At 62.5% G+C, this 18,892-nt stretch overlaps 1 protein-coding gene across 1 annotated transcript in view; it reads left to right on the top strand.

The window, feature by feature from the left end:
- Positions 1-9,964, top strand: part of LOC309849984 (uncharacterized protein) — a gene marked incomplete at its 5' end in the record, with an annotated part of 100,021 nt that extends 90,057 nt beyond the window's left edge. The window contains 3 exons of the mRNA XM_082703073.1: positions 1,690-1,819; positions 7,378-7,488; positions 9,643-9,964. Of these exons, the coding sequence (XP_082559199.1) occupies positions 1,690-1,819; positions 7,378-7,488; positions 9,643-9,707 (306 nt within the window). The 3' untranslated portion in view covers positions 9,708-9,964. The remainder of the gene's footprint in view (positions 1-1,689; positions 1,820-7,377; positions 7,489-9,642) is intronic.
- Between the last annotated feature and the right edge of the window lie 8,928 nt (positions 9,965-18,892).

Here is an 18,892-nt window from a genome sequence, read left to right on the forward strand (position 1 = left end):
TGTTTTCTCTCCTCTTGCCTCCCTGCCTCCTGACTGCCAAGTTCAATTCCCAAGGTTAGCAACCCTCTGGAAAAACACAGCCCCCTCTTTGTTCTTCTGGGTCTGGAAGTCCTACTTGAAGTCTGCACTTCCCAAGGCTTGGGATCTGGAATATTCTGATACTTATTTCTTTGCCTTATTCCCTCCCTAATGCTCTGGGCACAGATCAACCTTTCCACTTTCCTTCCTTTGTTGTCCAGACCTCAGAGATCTTGGGGAGTTATGCAGGGCACTTTCTCTTCCAGAGGCAGGGTGTGCCCACTTCCCTAGGAAAGAAAATGCATTTAGATTAGTGCTTTAAAATCATTGCAGGGGAAGAGTAGATGAAACCATGAAAACATTCTCAGGGCTTTGAGGAGAATGAGAAGCAGGGTTATGGAAGGTAAAGGTGTGTGGGTGCATATTTAGATAGGAGAGAGGTGAGAGAAAAGGGGAGCCCTTCCTTGCCACCCAGGCTCTCCCAAGGCTCAGAGTGACACTCCCCTCCTCCTCCTGCCCTAATCCCCGCATTAAGGCTGCTCTGAGTTTGTTATGACAGCGGCTGAAGGCAGCTGAATTGCTGTTTGCTGTGTCTGCTAATTGGACTGAAGGGCTGGAACCCGGACACTGATGCCTGGGCGGCTCAGACACTGAAAGGAACCATTGTTGCTGTTTACGTTGTACAACTGCCTCCCTGGGGACCTTCTGGGTGAAGGGGAGCAGCATGCCCTCAGGGTCACTGCACCCATGCCCAGTCTCCACACAAGGGCCTGTGGTGGGGAGACAGTTTCTCATTGCCTGATGTCGTTGGGATGGTTTGAACTTCCACAACACAGAAGACACAAGCCCAACACCTGAGCCGGTCTCCCGTTCCCGATCTGGCCTGGGGGTGGGGGTGGCACCAGGAGTTCCCAGGAGAGAGAAGTTTTATGCTTGTCCTTCTCTTCCATATTTATTCCCTGCTTCTTCGGCGGCCCTAGCTTTGCCTCTTCCTCCAGTGGGCCAGGGTTGACCCTTGTACTTTGTCCTAGGAGCTTTCTTCCAGGCCGGGGATTCTTGACTGGGTTACACACAGGGGATGAAATCAGAGTATCTGGGAATGAGGCCTAGGGATCTGCATCATTAGAAAGTTGTCTGGGTATTTCTAATGTGCAGGTAGGGTTAAGAACCACGGATACAGGCTTACTCCTCTGCGTGGGTCACACACACACATACAAACGCGCACGCGCACCCAGGCACACACCTGTGCTCATTCCTCCCTTCCCTGCCTTTCCTCTCCAGCTCTCCCTAACTATAATGCTGTTGGGCAGACTGTATCTGCACCTGTGTATCTACCTCATCTTTATTACTAAGTTCCTTGTGGGAACCATAGAACTTAGAGGTCTGAGCTCCAGCAACTACCTGGACTTGCCCTTCCCCAAGGGCAGGAACTGTGCCCTTCCTGCGGGTTTCCAAACAAGACCCAGATGAAGACTGAGCTAATCTAGGATTCTCATGGCCTTAGGGATGAAGGGACGCAAGGCTCACAACTGCGCTGGCTCTTGGGCTCTTCCTTCCCCTGAAGTTGCATTGGGGATTTGGGTATCTGCAGAGAGGAGAAACTTCCTCCAGGGTTATCTGCCCCTTTACTTACAAGTTTCCAAATGTTTCTGCTTCTTCTCTTCCCTTTAGCTTCCCACCTGGGGCGGGTGGGTGTCCCCACCCTCCCGCCCTGTCTCTCACGCGCGAGCCCCAGCTGCATCCAGCACCACGGACAGCTCCCGGGAGGTGAGTCAGCCGGCGGCGCGCGCCCCTGCGGAGGGTGAGCACGGGGCCTTCTACTGTCTCTAGACTGTGTAATCTGTGGGAACTGTCTGCAGGCAGCGGTGGAGTGTCAGGAAGAGGAAAGGGCTGAGGGCAGTTGTCCAGTCCATCTTCAGGAAACTGTGTCTGTCCTCCTCGGGGACTCTGAGTGGGGACCGGCTGCCCCAGCAGGAAGGATAAGAGTTAGACTTCAGGAAGGATTTAACTGAAGCCTTTGTGAGATCAGGTAGAGCCAGAATGAGCCTTGGCCCTGTGTCCCTCGTTGTACAGATTCCCTAGAGAGTAGAGGAGTTAGGACCCAGGTCACTCAGCTGGGGAGGGAAAATGCTGAGAGGCACCTCTTGAACTCCAGCCTGGCCCTGCCTACCCGGTCTGCTAGATCCCGTGGGGCCTCCCTGCTCCCTGAGTTAGGAGGAGGAGGCCTGAGAGGGTGCGCAGGCTGTCCGTGCACAAAAAAGGACAGAATGCGTGTGTGGACATGTGAGGCGTCCCCACGAGCCAGCACACAGTGGGGAGCCAGCACGCGGTGGGGCCGAGTGCTCTCCTGTCGGTCCGCAGAGGTTCCGGGGGAGGCCTCAGGCAGAGGCGCAGGGGGAGGCACAGCAAGCCGAGGCTGGCAAGGCAAGGGGGCTACCATCTGCCAGGGGACAGAGGCCAGCGAATGGCCACAAGGAGTCTCCAGAGGCCGGCAAGAGTCACGCAAACTGGAACAGGGCCTGGGAAAGGCCCTTCTGTGTGCCCAGGCCTGCTTCTCCGACACCGGGAGCCCAGGAACAAAGAGGCCATTCTCTCTAGGATGTGATGCCGCCATCTCCGGCTGGCAGTGCCAGGTGGTGGGGGCATCAGGGGTGTCAATCTATTATCCCCCCCCCCTCGACTCTTAGGTCCTCTGGGGCTGGATGTTGGGGAGGTGGGTGTTCCATGCTATGTTGCCACGGCAACCGCCCCCACCCCCACCTTCCTAAGCACAAAGAGAGAGCAGCTTTCACCCCCACCCCCGGGAAGAACCTGGGTCTGGTTGGGAATCTTCCCTTGGGAATCCTCCTTTCCGAGGCACAAGCCTTGGCATGCGTGAGCCTCACCCTCTCCTCGGCAGCAGAGCCCCGCCGAGCTGCGCAGGCAGGGCGGCTGGCGCACGCAGACACTCTGGGAAGGTTGTGCGAACAAGCGGGAGTCCCTTGTAGTTAACCCTCTCTCCCCGCAAGCTATCCTGTCCCTGCCCTCCACCCAGGCCATCCGGGGCCTTCTCTGCTCAAGTGACAGTTGCCTTGACCTTCTAGTCCTTCCCAGAAGTGAGGGACACCCGGCTACCCCCAGCAAGCCTCCAGGCTGTGGGAAACGGGGAAGAGGAGGGGGTCATCCCCATCCCTGCCACCCTCCATCTGCACCCTCCGCCATTACTCATTAGGCATTCTGCCCCCTCCTTCCGCTCGTTAAGCCTGATTTGCATACATTTGCATAATACAACTCATTTACATTCCAGGAGGCTCGTGGTAGGAGCCAGGAAAAAGGGGGAGGGGGACGGAGAAGAGAGAAAAGGGGAGAGATTTTGTTTTCATCGAAGTGTGTGTGTAGGGGAGGCGGCAGGAAGGGGACAGAAATAAGAACTCACACTACTTCCTTTCTTCCCCTCCGCCGTCCCTCCCTGAGCTGGACTCCGGGGCCAAGGAGAGGTGCCAAGGGGCGGCTTTTCTGTCCTTTTTGTCTTGCTTCCTCCGGCCTTGGCTCCCCAGCCTGGCCCCCCACCTTGTTGGGCTCAAGCTTCAGAAAGAGAGAGCTGGGGTGGGAGGCAATGCTGTGGGAACGGAAGCAGAGGGAGCGGGAGGCCGCCATTTCAGGCAGCTGCTGCCCCTAAGACGGCCGCCTCGGACAGGTGGACGGACATGGTGGGGGGTGGGGGAGAGGCCACAGGAAGCGCCTGGCTGGAACGTGGTTGAGTCTACCTGCTCACGGAATTGGGAAGAGAGGGTGGGAGAGAGGGAAGGCGGGAGGGAGGAGGCATGGGGGCCCCAAAGGAGCGCGAGCCTGGCCTGGGTGCAGGGCTGGTGGAGAGACCTGGGGTCCCCTTGCAGACCCCGGTGAGCGCCGGCGGTCAGAGGACCTGGCTGAGGATCTGATGGGCCGTGGGTTAGGTACGGATCCTGGAGGGGTCAGAATCGGGCATCCCCGCAGGAGGAAGGAGAGGGTAAGCGGGTAGGTGGGGCCACCTGAGAAGAGGGTTCTAGTGTTCTCTGCCCAGCCCAGGAGGCTGACCCGGATGGACCTCCACGGGCCCTGCTCAGGCTGGAGGATCCCTACAGAGCATCTCCTGCCTGCTCCCATGGCCTCCAGAGCTCCTGTTACCTCCTTGCTTGTGGCTCTGGCTTCTGCTCACTCCGTCCTCCATCTGGGTTCGCCAGGTCTGCATTCGCGCGGGTGCCCCGGGGTTCCGCGGCCCTGCCAGTGTGTCCGGTCAGCCATCATGGGGCTCTAGACGCTCACCCACTTCACCTGTCTGGCCTCTCTGGACTGCAGACCTGTCCCCCACCTGCCCTCTGCTCCCGAGGCAGAGGCTGGAGGGGTCCACCCGCATGGCGGACGCCCGGGCCTGGGCTGCAAGGACCCCGGGACAGTTCCTGTGCTTTCGGCTGCCATAGTGACCGGGTGGCCACTTCCCAGACGCTCCCTGGCTCAGCCCTGCTTCTGACCTGGCCCGGTTCCTGCCACGCTGCCTCCACCAAACTCCTAGGCCCTCAGGTCCCACTGGGAGCAGGCCCTCGCCCTCCACACCACCCACATCAGGACCCATCTCCCCGCCTCGCAGTGCCCCTCACACCCACACCTTCCTCCCCTTCGCCCTGTCTCCACGTCCACTCCTGTCAACAGGCACTGCCTGCCGGCCCTGGGGCCTTGAGGCTACGGGCTTCGCTGAGGAGCTCGCCGTCCCACGGGGAGGGCAGGCACGCAAGGAGTCAGCGACAGGGTGAAGGCCTGGGCTGGGTGCTGCAGGGGTGCAGGGCAGGCAGCTAGGGTGGGCCTCCTGGAGGGGCCGGAGGAGACATGGCGAGACCGGGGTGGGCATGGGGGTGGGGATGAAAGTGATACAAGGTACAGTGTCGTCCAGTCTGAGGTCTGGGGAAGAAGTGGGTGCTGGAGCGTGGACAGGCAGGGGACGGGGCTGTCCATTAGGGGTACTCTGGGGCAGGAAGAGATGGACATGGGCCCCGCCAGGGAGGCTGGACGTGACGGGGTGCTGGGGAGTTTGTTGACAGCTTCAGCGAGGCCGGGAGCAGGGTGCGGCCGGGGGGCAGCACATGACCGCTCCCAGGAGGGGCCGGGACCCCGTGGGAGGCCCGTGCCCCACTGGACGCTTCAGGGGCTCCTGGTTAGTTCTGCAAATGAAGGAAATGTTTAAGGCCTGGGAAAGCCCCCGAGGAAGGGTCTCTGCCCGGCCCGCCGGCCTCCCTCACCGCCCGCGCGCAGGCTTGTGGGAGCTCTCCGGGAAGAGAGGCGGCGAAGCCGGGGTGGGTGTCCAGCACCCGTGCCCTGGGGCCAGCGAGGAAGACGGGCAGCTGGGACTGGAGTGAAGGGCAGACAGGGCACTGGGTCGCGGAAGGTCCCTGGACGAGGGGGTGAGGGACAGGGAGGGTGGTGGGGCCTGGGCCTGGGCTGTGAGGGGATCCCTCCTGGAGAAAGGCTGTGGGGTAGTGGGGGTACGGGGGGGGGTAGTGGGGGTACGGCCCCTCCCCTCCCCCCGGCCCAGCCTCTGCACAAAGGCTTCTCTGTGAGGTGAAGGAACAAGGACGGGCTCTGTCAGGTGAGGGGGCTTAGCTCCCAGGGCCCCCGGGGGCAGGTGGACGGGTCTGGAGGTGTGGAGGGCTGAGGGGTAGCCTCAGGCGTTACCCAGACCTGGGAAGGACGTGGAGCAGCTGAGATCCGGCCAGGCTCTCGGGCCGCAGGCTTGCACCGAGGCCATAACTGCCCTTCCCTGGTGCTTCCCAGCTCCTGCTCCGGGACCTCCCTCCCCGCTCCCGGGGGGTGGAAGGGAGTCCCACGCCGGCCGAGCCTCTCCCCGGTCTTGTCCTCCCCCAGGGACATTTCTGTCCTTGCCGGGTCTGCAAGTCCTGCTGACCGCCAGCGGGGAGGGACCTTCCCCACCACCCTGCGCTTGGTGCCCACCGTTCCTTGTGATCAGAGTTTGGGTGTGGGGTGCCCACAGCAGGCAGGATGTCCTGCTCACACACTTGCTGGAAGGGCCCCATCCACGGGACGGACAGCAGGAGGAGGTTTCGGTTGCTGACCTGGAACCGACAGGCTTGTCAGGATGCAAACCCTGCTTCCCTGACTTACGGGCTGGGTGACCTTAGGCAGCTCACTGAATGTCTCTGATCCTGACTTCCTTCCACAGCTGTCCTGGGTCAGAAGGGTCCCTGTGACAGGGTGTTTTGTAAGGCTGTGTGCAGACGTCCAGGGCTAATTCTAAAAGGGACGCAGAGTTAGAAGGGCCATTGCAGGTAGGTGGGAACAGTCAGGGAGGGCTTCCTGGGCTCGGAGGTAAAGGCAGGACCCCTGGGGCGGGGAGGGCGGGGAACTGGACGCAGGCTGCCGTGCAGGCCTGTCCGGGAAGCGTGGGGGCGGCTCTGGCGGTCTCCATCCTCAAGCATCTTTAACACTTAGAGGGGAGACCCCCTGACCGCAGCTTCTTTGGTGCTTCCAGCTGGCTCTGTGAGCACACTGACCAGCAGTCCTGGGGGAGCCGGTCTGAAGTCCCCCTCCCTTTGCCCTCCCCTGGCGCCCCCCACATTAGGGTTCTTCAGAGGCGCCGCTTGCCAGACACCGGGACCCTCGGTGAGCATCTACGAACGGTGCCCTGGGCCTGCCGTGCCAGGCTCTCCCGTCCCCATGTTCCATGCCGTGGCCTTGTTAGGGGGCAGGGGGCTCAGTTAAGACGGCGCCAGAGCCCTCAGCCCCTGGGCTGGCAGGACTCTGAGCAGCAGGGTCTTTTGTCTCTGAGCGGTCACTCCTGGCTGTAGGGGCGGAGCTGGGAGGGGGACCGGTTCTCGGTTCTCCTCCCCCACCCCCTACAGATCTCGGGAGCCCGAGGCCTGCGGGGAAGGGCGGGGCCGAGGCTGGCATATGGAGGGACAGCCCTGGGCACAGGGGCACGAGCCTCACCCGGCCAGGGCTACCTTCTGCCGGCTCTGTCCGTCTGGCACCAGCCGGCTCTCCGGCGCTGCCCCCGCAGTCAACCGGACTCCTTCTGCTGCCGTTGCCATAGCAACGGGCTGCCATCTTGTACTCAGGGCACTGCCTCCTATCTGGCTCTTCCCATGGGCTTTCCCGGAGGATGGGAGATAGGTCTCCAGGGATGGACCCCTTCCTCCTGCGAGCCGTTCCTTAAAAATTTAGATTAATCCATGATTTTTTAAAAATAGCCAAGATGGAGGCCAATGGTCAGTCGGACTCTGTGCTGAATTCTCCCGCTGTGTTATGTAATATGGCCAAGGAGGCACTCACAGGATCCGGTTCCCACCCGGTTTCTTACTCCTGCGACAGGCTTTTCCTCTCTCCAACCAGGAGGTCCCATGATCCTGCACATTCCTGTCTTGGGAAGTCCTTGCCGGGGCCTAACCCCGGTCTGTAGCGAAGCACCCTTCGACCCTGGGCGCGACACGGCGACTTTGAGAGGTAAGGAACACAGGGCCACCGGGTGCGGTCGCGGCCCGGCCCGGGCCTCCCGGACTCCAGCTGCTGGCACTGGCCAGCCTGCTGAGGTCCCAGGAACCCTTCAAGACTTGGGGATCCACGTCCAAGAGCTGTTGTTCAGAGGGGCGCCCCGCCGGCTCAGTCAGCAGAACGTGTGACTCTCGAACTCAGGGTCCTGAGCTCAAGCCCCACGTCGGCAGGGAGCCTGTTTACAATAAGAATCATAATAATAAATGCAATCTTGTCTAGAGGAGGGGAGTCCGTGTCACAAAATGCTAAGAAATTCCCCTTCCTTGGCCCCATAACCACCCAAAGAAAGAAGAGCCAGAGGCCACTGGGAAGGGGGTGTCCCAGGCCCTCAGGGTGGGGGGCTGGGGTTCCCCTAGGAAGGCAGTCTCCCTGCTCCTGCCACGGGGGAGGCTGACGGGGACCCCATCCTCCCTCCCTCTGGAGCTCAGGCCAAAGGCAGGGAATGGTCACCTTGACCCAGAAGGACATCCCGTAGGGGCACTGAGCAGGGGCCGGCTCTGCTGGGGGAATCTTGAATGAGGGGCAGGCGGAGGGAGAAAGGCCATTCTCCACTGAGGCAGGGTGGGCTGGCAGGGAGGGGCTGGGGTGATTTACGACAGCACGGCTTCCCCGCCCCCCTTCCCGGCCCCCTGCTCCAGGACCGTTGCTAGGAGATGCCGGCCGGCTGCGTCTGGGCTGGGAGGGTGGGGCAGGCGGATTTGGCTCCAGCTGGACTCCTCCTCCCCCACGGGCTGGGGGTGCTGCTCTGAGCTTCCCCCACCGCCCCTGCCCAAGCCCTGACACGCACCTTCCCTTCTGTTGTCCCCCAAATCCAGCCAGCCTGGGGCTCATGGGGCTGAGGCAGGCTGAGGGTCTGGCAGGCCGGAAATGCCAACAGTGAGCTGGGGAGGGAGAGGCTGGCAGACGCACCTGGGGTGCCGAGGAGGGGGCCTGCTCCCCGGGGCCTGTAGGAACCAGGGCAGGCTGAGGGCCAAGGGAGGTCGGGGCCTCCCAGGTTTGAGGGAGACGGAGTCCTCTCACCCTTGGGGAGCTACCCGTGTGATGGGCAAGGCACACCACATTCGCAGCCCTCCAGAGTACCGCCGCGGTCGAGGTTAGCGGCTTGCAAAGGCTGGGTTTGGGGTCGTGGGGTGGAGAGTGGAGGGCAGGGGGAGGTAAGGCTGGACCACCTGATCCGAGGGGGAGCTGTATCGCGGGGGCAGGGCTCGGGTCCCCTTCCCTTCCGGAGATTCTCTCTTCACATTTCAAAGCCCTTGGGGAAGTCAGACGGGGTGAACTTGAGGGACCCCCAGAGCCACCTGCTCCCAGGTCCTGCTGTCAGGAGAGGGACACCGCGTCCCCGTGAGGGCTCCTGATACGAGAGTGCGCACAGCCCTGGCTGGGCTCCCTTCCTCCATTCTGCTCGCTTTACCCCGAGAAGGAGGGCACCCACCTGGATTCAGCACCCGCTTGCCCGGGCCCCAGTCCCCGCCCCCTTCTCCATCAATCTTCCAACAGGCCTGGAAAGGGGCTGTTACTGTCCCTCACTTTGCAAAGGGGCAGTCGGAGCCCGAGGAAGGACATGTGACTTGCCCAGAGTCGGGGCTAGTAAGCTGGGCTGGGCTTTGGATGGGCCCTGGTGGGTCCCCTGCACTGCTGCCTCCCTCCCCTGTGGCTTCTGCACAGCAGGTTCCTAACACACCCGGAGTCACGGATGGGCGGGGCCTCACAGCTCCTGTTGGGGGCAAAGCCCAAGGGATGCTGACACCGCCCTTGTGGGCGAAGACAGGACCGGGAAGAGGCTATGGTTGCTGTCGAAGCCACCAGCAGCGTCCCAGGTTGGTCCTCGTCCGAGGGAGGCCTGTTCCCCCGTCAGCCAAGTCCCCTGGCCACTGCCCCACCTCTCACCTGCTGGGAATCTGAGTTCCTCCTCCTGTCATGGCCCTGGGTAGAGCTCCTGGAAGAGATGCCTGGACTTAGCCCTTGGGCATGGGGCCCCGCTGGCCCTTGCCTTTTTGGTGGAGGGGAGCCTCAAGGGCCACTGGATGTTGTCCCTGGAATTCTGTCCTGTGCCTCCAAGGTCTCCATCCAAAGAGAATCTTCTTCACTGTTGATACTTCTTTTCAGACCAAAAAGAAGGATCTGTGTATCCAGTGGGTGTGGGCTTGCTCCGAGAAGCCTTCTGGGATTGACCCAAGCATGAGGCTCAACTTCATCAACCGACCGGCTGCTCCAGGAAGCCTCTGAGCAGGATGGAACTGGCTAGGCCCTGGCTCCAGCCTGGGTTGCCCGTTCCTCCTGGAGCCACTGGGGATGAGACTTCTTTCCACGCGTGCTCCCATGTCTGCAGCTGTCCACCTAGCCCAGCCTGGCCCCCCCCCGTGTCGTCTGAGCTGACAGTCCTGAGATGGGGGTCCCATCTCCTCTAATAAAGATCCCTAAACGTTGAGCCAGTCCTGGTGGTCGTGATGTACCTGGGTGGGATGTGAGGGGAGGGCTCCCCCCGAGAGACCCGTGCTGTGGGGGCCGCCGTTGCAGCAGAAGAGGGAAGCCTCATGGAGACACGCGCCAGGTGTGCGGACTGAAGTCCTTCTCGGCTGCTCCCCCTCTCCCAGCCGCCCCAGGGCTCCTGGGGATGCCTCCCAGGCCCTGGCCAGGCCCAACTCAGAGCGATGCGCAGATGCTCCCGGCTGAACTAGAACCACCACCAAGACCGAGGAAGCGGGAGAGGCTGGGCTTGCTGACCGGAGTGCCTGGGGGGGGGGCGTCCCTGGGTGGCCTTCTCTCTCCTCCACAAAGGGGCCCTTCTTCACAGACGTCCTCTGTCTGAACCGACCACAGAGAAAGAGCACCCACTCCTGCTTCCTCTGTAGACGTAGAAGGAGAGGGAAATACTTAGCAAAAGAGATGCGGGTTCGATGGTGGGTAGGACAACCCAAGAAGACCTTGGTGGGAACCTGGGGGCAGGGGGCCTGCAGTAAGAGGGGGCTGGGACTGTGCTCTTACCCCATGTCCCGGATGATGCGTCCGTATCCAACGCATTCCCCCCAAAGACAGGCCCCTCCCTGTCTGCAGAGCTCCTGCTGGGAAGTGTTGGGAGACGGACTGCCGGCACCTGGCACCTTCTAAGATCTCTGTCCCCCGCTGAGAAGTTCTTCCTCCCACCTAACCACAGCCCCTCTGTGGAGCCATAGTCTGAAACCTGGAATCTTCCTAAATAAAAATGCTGAAGCTAGGAACCATGGTACACGTCCAGCAGCACAAAAGGGAAATTATGTCTCCTTCCTGCCCCGTCCCCAGCCACCCCCTCCTCTCCACAAGGCAACGACCGTCCCTCGTCCTCCCCAAGACACTTGATATGCATGTACGCACGTGTCTACAACCCCCATAGAAACACTGACCACAGCACATTGAGTTCCCTAAACCGGGTCTCCTGGCCTGAGGGCAAGACAAACCCCGGGCACCCCGGCATCTGCTGAAGGTGCATCCGGAGCGCCGGTGGGCACCTGGGCACTGTGTCCAGGAAGGAGGGACACATGAGAGCCACCTGGTCTTGTCCCACTCTTCATTTCGCAGAGGAAACGCACGTGGGACAGGAGGAAGGCTACAGAAGCCCCCCACCCCCACCACGCCCCAGGCGCTCCCGCAAGGACAGGTCTCAGAGGGCGGCCAAGGCCCAGGACACAGCCAAGAAGAGGCCGGTCCATCGGTACCACGACGTGGCTTATTTAAGCACCTCCCCACGCCTGGGCAGCGCCTCCAAGGTTCCCAGCCCTCCTGTCAGGACCCTCCTGCTGTCTGGCCTTGCGAGGGGCCCCAGCAGCCCCCCAAGCCCAGGACAGTCGCTGGGGAGGAGGGGTGAATGGAGCCAGGGCCCGCTGGACTCCGGGGTCAGCAGGAAGGAAGTCACTGGTGATCTGCCCCCCACACCCGCCCTGAGCATCAGTCTTCACAGCCCCTTACCCTCTGGGTGCTGGGGCCCTGGGTGGGGGAGGCAGCCAAGGATGGGGTCCAGCCCTCTGCCTGCCCCGTGGCCTCCTGGCCTGGAAGGAAACTCCGGGCGCAGCGGGTTGGGGATGGGAAGGCGGCAGGAGGGCTCTGCACAGGAAGGAAGGGCGCGGGCCCAGCAGGTGTGCGAGGAGCCTGGGAGGGTGTGGGCCGTGGGGAGGCAGAAAGACCCAGACCCAGGCAGGGGTGGCGGGGTGGGGGCGCTCCCTCGCCGGGGATGCCAGCACTGGGCCGGGAGGGGCCTGGCGGGACACTTTGGAATGTGCTCTCCGAGCCCCTATGGAGCATATGCAGATGAGCCCGTCCGTATGCAGATGAGGAAAAAGGCCTCCTCCTCTCCGGGTTAGCACGCGGCCCACGCCCCTTCCTGCAGGGCCGCAGCTGCGGGGCAGCCTGGAAAGAGGCCAGGCTGGGGAGAGGCAACCTGCGGCGAGGGTTAGACTTCAGGAGGGACTTACCCAAGCAAGCGGGCAAGGAGCTGGAGAGGAAACGGGGAATGTAGAGGGGCGGCGGGGCGAGCCAGGCAAAGAAGATGGGGGGCGGACGAGGACAGAACACAGCGGGAGGGGAACAGGCCGACCCCGGCAGCTGAGAAAGAACTTAGACTGGGCGCTGGGCAGCCACTCTGTGCCAGGCCTGCTGGGTCCCCTTGGGTCCTGCCGATCGAGGCCCCCCGGGCCGACAGATGTGTCCAGGACCCCCTGTTTGCACATGGCAGGGCCGTGGCCTATCCAGCTCCGGGGCCTCGTCCTGCCCTCTGGGAGGGTGAAAGGTGTTCAAGGTCAGGGCCTGAGCTTGGCCGAGGTAGGGGCCCCGGCTGGGGGCAGCGGAGAGGGGAGACACCAGGAGGGGGACATCAGGTTGGGGAAGGATGCCGGGGGTAATGCCGTGGGGGAACCTGAGGCCAGGATCTTGGGAGCTTTGCTCTTCTCCCTCAGCAGATCCAAGTCCCAGCTGAGCCTGAACCCCAGGGTACTGGGACCCCAGCCCAGGGCCCCTTCCTTGGAGTGCAGTGGCCGGGAGTGGGGGTGTCTTTGAGAATAGCCTCTCCTCTCTGTCCGGTGGCCCCCAGCCCCCCACGTCCAGTGGTGCAGCCAAGGCCTTTGTGCGGAAGCCGCGGGGAAGAGAGGCCCCTTGTTGGCCTGTTCATCTCACCGGAGGCCCCGCCAATGCCAGTCGCCAGCACCGGCTGGGCTCTCCTTCCTGGGGGTGCCAGCCGGCCCCCCACCCGAGACCGCTGCTGCCCACTCCCCAGCTCTGTCGTTTCCTGGAGCCTCAGGGCTTTGGCCCCAGTCCCGGCTGGAGGATGGCGGGGAGCCCCAGCCCCAGAACCTCCCACACCCCTCCTTTCACACGCTGGCACCGGAGTCGTGGGAACGCCAGGCGGCAGCTGGGCACCAGTGCCGGGCTTTGCCCACCCCCAGCTCAGTCGACCTCGGCGAGGGGAGAGGGACAGGCTGCCCCCAAAAAGCCCCTTCAGGATGGGGCCCTAGAAATCCTTAGCACTAATTATGAATCTGGGGACAAACAAGGCATTTGCAAGTCAATTAGTGACAGAACTTTCCCAGGAAAGCGCTTCATCCAGGCTCTGCTGAAGCCTGGGCCCCATGCTGGGTCACCTTGTCCCTCCTCCTGTCCCTGCCCTGCTCAGAGCTTAGGCACAGTGTTCCGCCAGCCCCTCAGCAGAGGTGCCAGAACCCGGAGTGGGCTGGACGCGGGGGGGACAAGGCCGTGCTCTGCGGAGGTCAGCTGGGGTCCCTCTGGGGCTGTCTCCGGGGCCGGGCCGGACCCTCGGGTCCACTGCAGCTCAAGCCTGCGGCTGGCCGGGGCGGCGGGCAGGGCTAGGTGGACAAGAAAGTAGACGTCACTGTGAAGAGGCCAGGGGGCAGCTTCCCTGTGGGCAGGGAAAGCAGGGCAGGAGGCAGGCAGCCCAAGGGGGTTCAGCTACACCTATGGGAACTTCAGTGGGGCTGGCCCACCATCTGGGGCCACTTCTCACCGACAGGGAACCAGGGCAGGACGCTCCTCCTCCCAGGCCTGGGAAAGGCACTCTCTGCCTAGAGGACCCCTTAATTGGGGGACTTGGCGGTGGGGGGGAAGAGGCTGTTGGGGCAAAAGCCCTAGAGCCAGCCTCGCTAGCCATCTGAGGGAGATTAAGGGATTACAATTAAAAGGCGTTTTCAGGCCGAGCAGGTGGGCTGGGGCTAACGATCTAATTGCCGCCTTACACCAGCACTTTCGAGGGGCTCTAATGAGCGGGGTGGGTTTTTCAAGGGGGGGCAGGCGGGCAGAGGAAGAGGGGAGAGGGCACCGGGCCGGGAGGGGCCGGGAGGGGCGGGGCCTCAGCTTGAACACCCCTGCTCCTGGGGCCACACCGCAGAGGCCCCCCCACCGATGTCCTCCCAGAGGACCCAAGATGAAGCTGTGTCACAGAGCTCTGGGGGCAGGAGAAGTGCTTCCAGGCCAGGAATGAACAAAGGGGGCGCTTAGGTCCGGACAGAGCGGAGCCCTTAAGACGGCGGTCAGGGTGTACTCTGTGTCACGCATGTTACCACATACTTTATAGACGTACATAACCCTCACAACCACAGTAAAGTCGTGTCTCCCCCAGGACAAGACCCTGGAGCTGAGGGTCCCACCGACCAGGGGGTTCCCTTCAGATCCGGCCTTTCCAGAAAGGACAAAGGGACACACCCTCTCCAGACCCCAAGAAACCCCAGGCTGAGGGTCCAAGCGTGCAGGGTGCAGCCCCCGAGCCCCCGCTATGGGGCCCCAGGCCCCTCCTTGACTCTCATGCAGAAAGAGACCGGGGGGCATGCGGAAGGCGCCGCACAGCGGAGCCCTCGCACACTCTGTTCCAGTTCCGGGACAGCCAGCCCTTCTGCTCCTTTTAAAACATTTTTTAAAGTCTTTGTTTGTTTACTGGAGAGAGAGAGCGTGCGTGCACAAGCCGGGAGAGGGGCAGAGGGAGAGGGAGAAGCAGGCTCCCCACGGAGCAGGAAGCGCGACAGACAGACAGAGGTGGGACTTGATCCCAGGACCCTGAGATCTTGACCTGAACCAAAGGCAGACGGTCCACCGACGGAGCCCCTCAGACGCCCCCTCTGCCCCTTCTCTGCCCTTCTGAGAGGTCCTCCGATCCCCTCTGTCCTCAGACTCTCCTCCCTCGTTCTCTGGCTGAGAGGGTGTGACACAGGCTGGGGAAACACAGGCATGGGGCTTATTTCCAGAAACCGAAGGGCCTGACCCAAGTAGTCCTGGGAGGGTCCCGAGCAGCGGGGAACGGCGGGACCTGGGGGCAGAGACAGGTAGGTCCAAGGGAAACTCTGTGCCGTCTAGTTTACCCTTTGTGCCTCCAGAGTGTCGAGAAGGAATTACTCAGAAACAATTACATTCAAAATATTGGTTATTGCATCTTTTTTAAAGGCTGGGGAAGGATAGTGCTTCAACCCAAAGGCCAGAGTAGCAAAGCCCGAGATGCTTCGGTTAGGAGGCGAGAGTGGGATTTCGGTTCCTTCCATCTGCCTCTCCCCTCCTCCGGCCTCTGCCGGCCTCCCTCCTAGGCACCTGGGCCTGGTCAGTGTCCCCCATGCTCCACCCAGGTCCCAGGGGCCTTTTGGGACCCTCCCCCAGAGCAGCAGCACCCCTCCCTAGCCAGCTGGCGTTGAGGGCAAAGCCTGACTTCCCACTAGCTCCACGCGCAGGCTCCCTGAGCCCGCACCAGCCCTATGAGGGGACAGTGGTGGCCTGGTGGCTCCCGTCCCTGCTGCCAGGACCCCGTGGGCCCACTTGCCCTCTCCGCACGTCTGTGTGTCCTTCCTCTGGGGCCTGGGGCCTGGGCCCTGCCGGCCCTTCCTCCCCCCGGGGCTGGCTGCCTTGCTGAGGGGAAAGGGGGCCTGGTCGTGGGGCCTTCGGGAACCATCATCTGGAAAATGGGGCTGTAAATGTGGCTCTGCCGGAGCGGCGGGGGGCCCACTGTGATAATGGAAGTGGAGTGCCCAGCGCAGCAGGGCCCGAGCAGGCTCCGAGCGAGGCTGTCATTGCCGTTATTAAATGGGAGGGACCCTGCGCCGTGTGCAGGCCTGTGGAGGGGACCCCTCGTTACTGCTCTGGCTGGGGATAATGAGGCTCGTGGTAATAGCCCCTCACACTCCCCAGCCCGCTGACAAAAGGCCCAACAAAGTGGGAAGTGAATGTGCATAATGGGACATTCGGGGGGCTTCGCCCAGGCTGGGGGGGGGGACCAGGAGGGACCCCCAGGCTGTGGCTCCAGGTGCTCAAGGACCCCACAGGCCAGAAACCCCAGCCTGCAGGCTGCCCTTTCTCTACCTCACCAGGGCCAAGGGCCTTCAGAGGCAAACCCGGCTTAGGATGGGGGGCTGGCCGGCGCACCCAGACCCCAGGCCCTGGGGCCTCGTGAGGCCACTGCGGGAGAAGGACACGACCGGCTACTCCCATCATAAATGACCTGGAGAAAAACAGATCAGGAAAAGGGGAGCGTCAGGACAGCAGGGGCAGGAGGGGAACCACAGTTTCAAATAAAGCGCTTATGGAAGGCCAGGTTTTGTTCAACTTTGTCCTGTGAAAAATAGTCCGTAAACACAAACCGCGCAGGCCAGTGTGGGGGCCCCACGGCCCCCCGTCCGCCTCCTTCCTTCTGCGCCAGCACCCCCACCCCCTTGGCTAGGCTCAGAGCTGAGGTTTTGAAGCAAGTCCACACTCTCCCTTCCCAGCGGCCCAGGCTGTAGGGCTCCAGAAAGCCGCGTGGCCCCAGTTCCAGGCAGGGGGACAGAGAGCCGGGGGCCTGGAGCCCTGGGCCTGGGATGCAACACACGGGTCCCACCTCCCTTGGTGACCGGCTGTGTATCATTTCATGAGTCTCCTAACTGCTCAGAACCTCAGTTGCTCTGTCTGTGAAAGGGGCTGCGGCCTCCTCCTGCAGGGCGTCTGGAGGAGGAGGCGCAGCCCTCAGAGGGTTTCATGAAGGAATGACCCGGGAGGCAGGTCCAGGGTCAGCTCTCCGCACGTCCGGACCTAGGGAAACTCAGTGACAACTGGTGGTGCGGTGGTTGAGACCAGAGCCCCGAGGCACCCAAGCCAAGGTGGGGGTCAGGACGGGGCATGGGGGAGGTCTGCAGAAGGCCGCTGCCGGCTAGCCAGCCACGGTGATGGGGGGGAGGCTGAGCCCAGAGACTGGCCACGTTCATGGTCTGCCCCTCACCGCCACCTGCCGTGGATGGGCCACAGGGTCCCAGGCTGCTGGAGACAAGGGGAGCCTGGAGCCTGAAAGGCCCCTGTTCTCTCAAGAGGCTTGGTCCCCTGTAAAGACCCTTATCACCACCTCCACCTCCCTCCCAGGGTGATTATCACCCAGAGGGGCCTTTCCTAGGGGACATAAAGAGACCCTCAACTCCCATCCTTGGGGCAGGATAATGGGCCATTCACACTGAGGGACCCCAGCCCCACACCTGGCCCTCTCGGGCGCCGACTCCACCGCCCCCATGGTCCCAGGGGCAGGGGAGCCCAAGTCCCCAGCTGGAGGCTCCTGGCCCTTCCCCCACCTCTCCAGCCGCCTGGACTCCCGCTTAATTTGGGGGAGGTGGGTCCGCCATTCATCCACCCCCTCACTAAGAATTTCACTCCTCTCGAAAGCCCTTACAGAGCGATGGGAAAATGGGAGGGAATAATTAGGAAAATCATTAGCGTCTCAAGGCCCATCTGAGAGGGATTAAGGGATTAAAAGCCGTCCAGCCAATCTCTCCTACTTTAAGGTTGTTGCAGGGGTTTGGGGTTTTGTTTTCAGGACTCCCCCCCCCCTTTCTTCTGAGTTGGGGCAGACTGAAGTCTTGGTGGATCCTTCCCTCAAAAGCCATAGGAAAAAGTCAAGACATTGAAGTCGGAGCAGAGAAGAATGGGGGAAAGCAGGTGTGTGGGGGAGGGGCTCCTCCCAAGCTCTCCTGGGCCGCCTGGGGCCACTTCTCAGGGTGTGAGTGCACAGGGAGGGGGCACTGAGGCCCGGCTGGGCCAGAGGGGCACCTGGCGGGCCTGCCAGGCCACCTTCCACTGGCCCGAGCGCTCGCTGAGGGCTCAGCCTACTCTCTTGCCCCTAACTGGGTCCGTCCTGCTCCGTGGCCGGTGGCCAAGGCTGGAGGTCAGGGGGGAGAGGGAGAGGCAGAGCGCCCGGCTCACGCTGTCCTGGAGGAGCCCACAGTCCATTTGGGGCGAGCCGATAAACAGCGCATTACACCCTGCGAGGGCGCCGACCCCCGGCCTCTGGAAAGCTTAGCCACCCTCCCCCCGGAGCGAAGTCCGGCTTTTCTGCACAGGCATTCCGGGCGTTCTGAAGGCCTGGCACCCGGTCGGCTCCTACTCTAGCCCACTGCTCCCTTCCACAGGGTCGTGCTGTCTCAGGAGAGGGTGCTCTAGCCTCGAGGGAGAAATCCAAACACTGCGCCTCCAGGGTTAAGGCAAACGGGGCCCCCAGGGGCTGTGGGTTTTTGGGACCTCCACCCGAGCTACCCCCGAATGTTCCAGGGAAGAAGGGCACTGGCTTCACGTGGCCCTGCCCTTCTCCTCTCTCTCCCTGGTGCCGGTCCCGGGGCTCCCTCCATGCCCCAGCTAAGCCCCTCGGAGCCTCTGTGCCCGTGGACACCTGCGCGGTGGTTGAACCTGGAGTCCAGGACGGAGGCAGGCCGGAGCCCACCCGCAGTCCGGGAGACCACGCAGCCTGCTGGCTTGGGCATCAGTGGCCACGGTTATTAAGGGTCTGCATTAGCAACTGCCAGCAAGAAGCCCGGTGCAGATTCCACCGATAATCCGAGGCTCGCAGGGCACGGACGGACGGCCGGCAGCCACTGTGCACCGCGTGGGGTCCGGCCGGGAGCCGCCACAGAGCTGGGGAGAAGGGGACCCTGCCCCCACCGCCAGCTCCCACCCCGGGGTTCCTTGACCCCCCGGGGCGCAGCCTCCTCAGATGCTGTTGGGACAAAATGAAGCGTGAGGAATTGCATGGAGGAGGGGAGACTTCTGGAGAGAGCCAGAACCAGACAGCAGCCCGTGGGAGGAAGGCGAGGCTGTAAAAGCCTGAGTGAAATGAGCTAGAAGGGGATTGGGAACAAGCCCCACAGTGTCCCGGAGCCACATTCCTGCTCTGGGGAGACGGAGAGTGGATGATGTGAGCCAGGGCGGAGGGGACACTGGGGGGGCCGCCCCTCCAGCCCAGGGCTCTCCTGCCAAGAAGAGCAGGGTGGGAAAGCAAGTTTGAGAACCCAGGCGATGCCCAGGACAACAAAGCCACTTCCTCTCTCAGCCTCAAGTCAAGCTTGGCCTGTTTGGGGCCCCGGAGACCCGCCGAGCAGGCCCCAGGGAG

This window comes from Mustela nivalis, assembly GCF_964662115.1.
Source record: "Mustela nivalis genome assembly, chromosome: 16".
Classification (NCBI taxonomy): domain Eukaryota; kingdom Metazoa; phylum Chordata; class Mammalia; order Carnivora; family Mustelidae; genus Mustela; species Mustela nivalis.